Source organism: Condylura cristata, unplaced genomic scaffold (genome assembly GCF_000260355.1).
Source record: "Condylura cristata isolate star-nosed mole 26May11 unplaced genomic scaffold, ConCri1.0 scaffold00034, whole genome shotgun sequence".
NCBI classification, from domain to species: domain Eukaryota; kingdom Metazoa; phylum Chordata; class Mammalia; order Eulipotyphla; family Talpidae; genus Condylura; species Condylura cristata.
In genome coordinates this window covers 2795718-2798263 of record NW_004567135.1, presented here as the reverse complement: position 1 = coordinate 2798263, position 2546 = coordinate 2795718, and the positions used below count along the sequence as shown (strand labels likewise).

Below are 2546 nucleotides of genomic sequence, written 5' to 3'. Positions count from 1 at the left end.
GCATGGCTCAGGGCGCGCCCCTCCCCCACGGGCGTGTGTCCACGCCGGACCCTCTCGGGCCAGGCCCGGTCTGTGCTGGGACGGGCTCTGCCGTGAGCACCGCTCACCCTGGCCCGGACTGAGGTCAGTTCCTCCCTCAGGAAGGTCCCGGATGACCTTGCTCGGCCCCGGTTTCCCAGTTCAGACCCTCACGGTCAAGCGGGACCCGACTGCAGGGTCCCCCCGACTCAAGGAGCACAGAGAGAGGCTCCCTGCGCGCTCGGCAAAGCGGACAGGGCCGCAGAGGGGCCTGCCCGGCTGTGACGCCCCCGCGGAAACAGGCTCCCTGAGGGGGCCGCAGGAGGACAGAGGGGCTGTGGGCATGCAATACCTGAGGGAGTCCGAGAAGGCCTCGACGCCGTACTTGGAGATGCAGTAGCCGCCACCAAAAAGGGACAGTCGGCCCCCAACACTGGACACATTGACGATGCGGCCCCTCGCCTTCCTCACCAGGGGCAGCATGCCCAGGGTCACCTCGATCAACCCCAGCAGGTTCACGTCCAGGACCTTCATGAAGTCCTCTTTGGTCAGCCACTCATTGGGGCCCAGGGGCACACCGGTGCCAGCGTTATTGACCAGGCCCCAGAGTCCTGGACAGAGAGGGGGAGAGAGACTACACCTCTGAGCTATGTCCTGAGGGCCCACACTGGGGTCCCCTCACCCCTCCATCATGCCAGGCTGCATGAGGGGTGGGGGGAGCACAGTTGACAGGCCGCCTGCAGGGGACAGGACCCCAGAGCCCTGCAGGACACACGTCAGGCCCGAGGGTCGGGGCTGCAACAGCGACGATGCCTGGTGGACGTGGCGTCCCCCCTGTGTTTCATACATTCTGCCCCATCAGTGGGAGACTCACCCCTATGTGTGGGGCAGGGGAAGGGATGTGAGGGCGGGGGGAGGGGTACACTGGCAGCGGATACACCAAAGGCCGGGGACTAGAGTTTCAGCTCCTTGGGCAGCTCCTGGGAGTGAGGCTGTCATGCGAACGTGACTCCCTGTGATAGGGTCTCTTGTCAGCGGCACGACACGGAGAGTGTCAGACCCACGGACGTGAAATCCTCCAGCCGCGTCCTGCTCCCCTGCAGAGGATCCTGGGCCCTCCCAGGGAGCAGTGCATGCTGGGTGAGGAAGGAACCCCCACCCAGCCCTGCAGGTGTAATTACATGGGGGTAGATGCTCCCCAAACGCAGGCCCTAGGTGGGGAGCACAGGGGCCATGGACAGAGAGGAGAATCATCCCCTGAGCTGGCTGAGCTGAGGACAGTGCGTGAGAATTCAAGACCCAAAGCAGACGGGACACCCCACGCTGCAGGCAAAGGTCTCCCCTGCACAGAGAGGAAAACATGGGAGTCTGGGCGCTACCTCGTGACCCTGTGCGCTCCTTCACCCACTGGACGGCCGCAGCGATGCTCTCGGACTTGGTCACGTCCAGGATCACGGTCTCCAGCCTGCTTGAGGCCTGGGCCCGCAGCTTTTCTGCATCCGCCTCGTTGCGGCAGGTAGCCAGCACCCTCAGGCCCTGCCGGTCCAGCTGCCGGGCCAGCAGGTGCCCGAAGCCGGAGCTGCAGCCCGTGATGAGGACATACTTGTCGCTGAGGTTGCTCACCACCTGGCGCTCCCGGAGCCAGCGCACAAGGTAGTACAGGCTCACGAGGGCCAGCAGGAGCTGCCACATGGCACGCAGGGGCCACGCCGCGGGCTGCAGGAGAAGATCCGCTCGGGACGCTGCGCCTGTCCCCCTCCTTCTCACGCACAGGCCAGGTTGGGTCAACTCCCTCCCGTCTGTCTGGACGTCTTTCCCTGTCCCGCTACCCTTTGGACTTCCTGCCAGCTCTTATATGCGCTCCTGAGCACCCCAGTCCTGCCCCTGGTAAACATCACTGCCCGCAGCACCTCCCTTCCTCAGCCCTGCCTGCGTCCCCATGAACACCCGGTGCCACAGCCCCTCGGAGCAGGCAGGCCACCCCGTCCTCAAGAGAGCTCAGAATCCTACTACCAACATACAGAATTGGGTTTCTCGACCTGGGAGATTTCCAGAGGCAGCTGGATCTGGTTCAGGACAGGATACAGGCTCCACCGCACAGACCCGGCGCCCGCAGCCGGCTCCTCACACAGGCGCACCCCGGACCAACCAAGTCCCTGCCAGCCTCTGAGGCTGAGCAGGAGTTCCAGGAGTGTGAGTTCTGTTCTGCACCAAGCAGCTTTCTGGAGTGAAAGGCATGGTGGGTACAAAGGGGTGTCGGTCCTTACAGGCAGGAAATGGAAGGGAAGAGCTGGAGCATTGCTGGAAGGACTCACACCAGCTGGTCTCCCAGTGAGTCACTCCTTCCCCGCGGCTGGGGGGTTCATGGCCTCTGCCCTCCCCTGAGCGCCCCCTGCCCAGCCACGTCTGACCCGAACCCCAGCGCTGAGACTTAGAGGAGATGACTGACCTTGAACAGGCTGTGTCCCTCACGGCGAGGGCCTGGGCCCCAGAAGGGGAAGGGCCTCGTGCAGCCAGGCTCGGGGTGA

The 2546-nt window shown here is 64.5% G+C and overlaps 1 protein-coding gene across 1 annotated transcript in view; it reads right to left on the bottom strand.

Moving 5' to 3' along the window:
• The window catches only part of LOC101623223 (retinol dehydrogenase 7-like), a 3063-nt gene extending 1336 nt beyond the window's left edge, over positions 1–1727 (bottom strand). The window contains exons 1-3 of the mRNA XM_004692431.2: positions 1398–1727; positions 371–629; positions 193–325 (exon numbers count right to left, since the gene is read on the bottom strand). Coding sequence (XP_004692488.1) covers positions 193–325; positions 371–629; positions 1398–1710 — 705 coding nt within the window. The 5' untranslated portion in view covers positions 1711–1727. The remainder of the gene's footprint in view (positions 1–192; positions 326–370; positions 630–1397) is intronic.
• Positions 1728–2546: the final 819 nt, after the last annotated feature.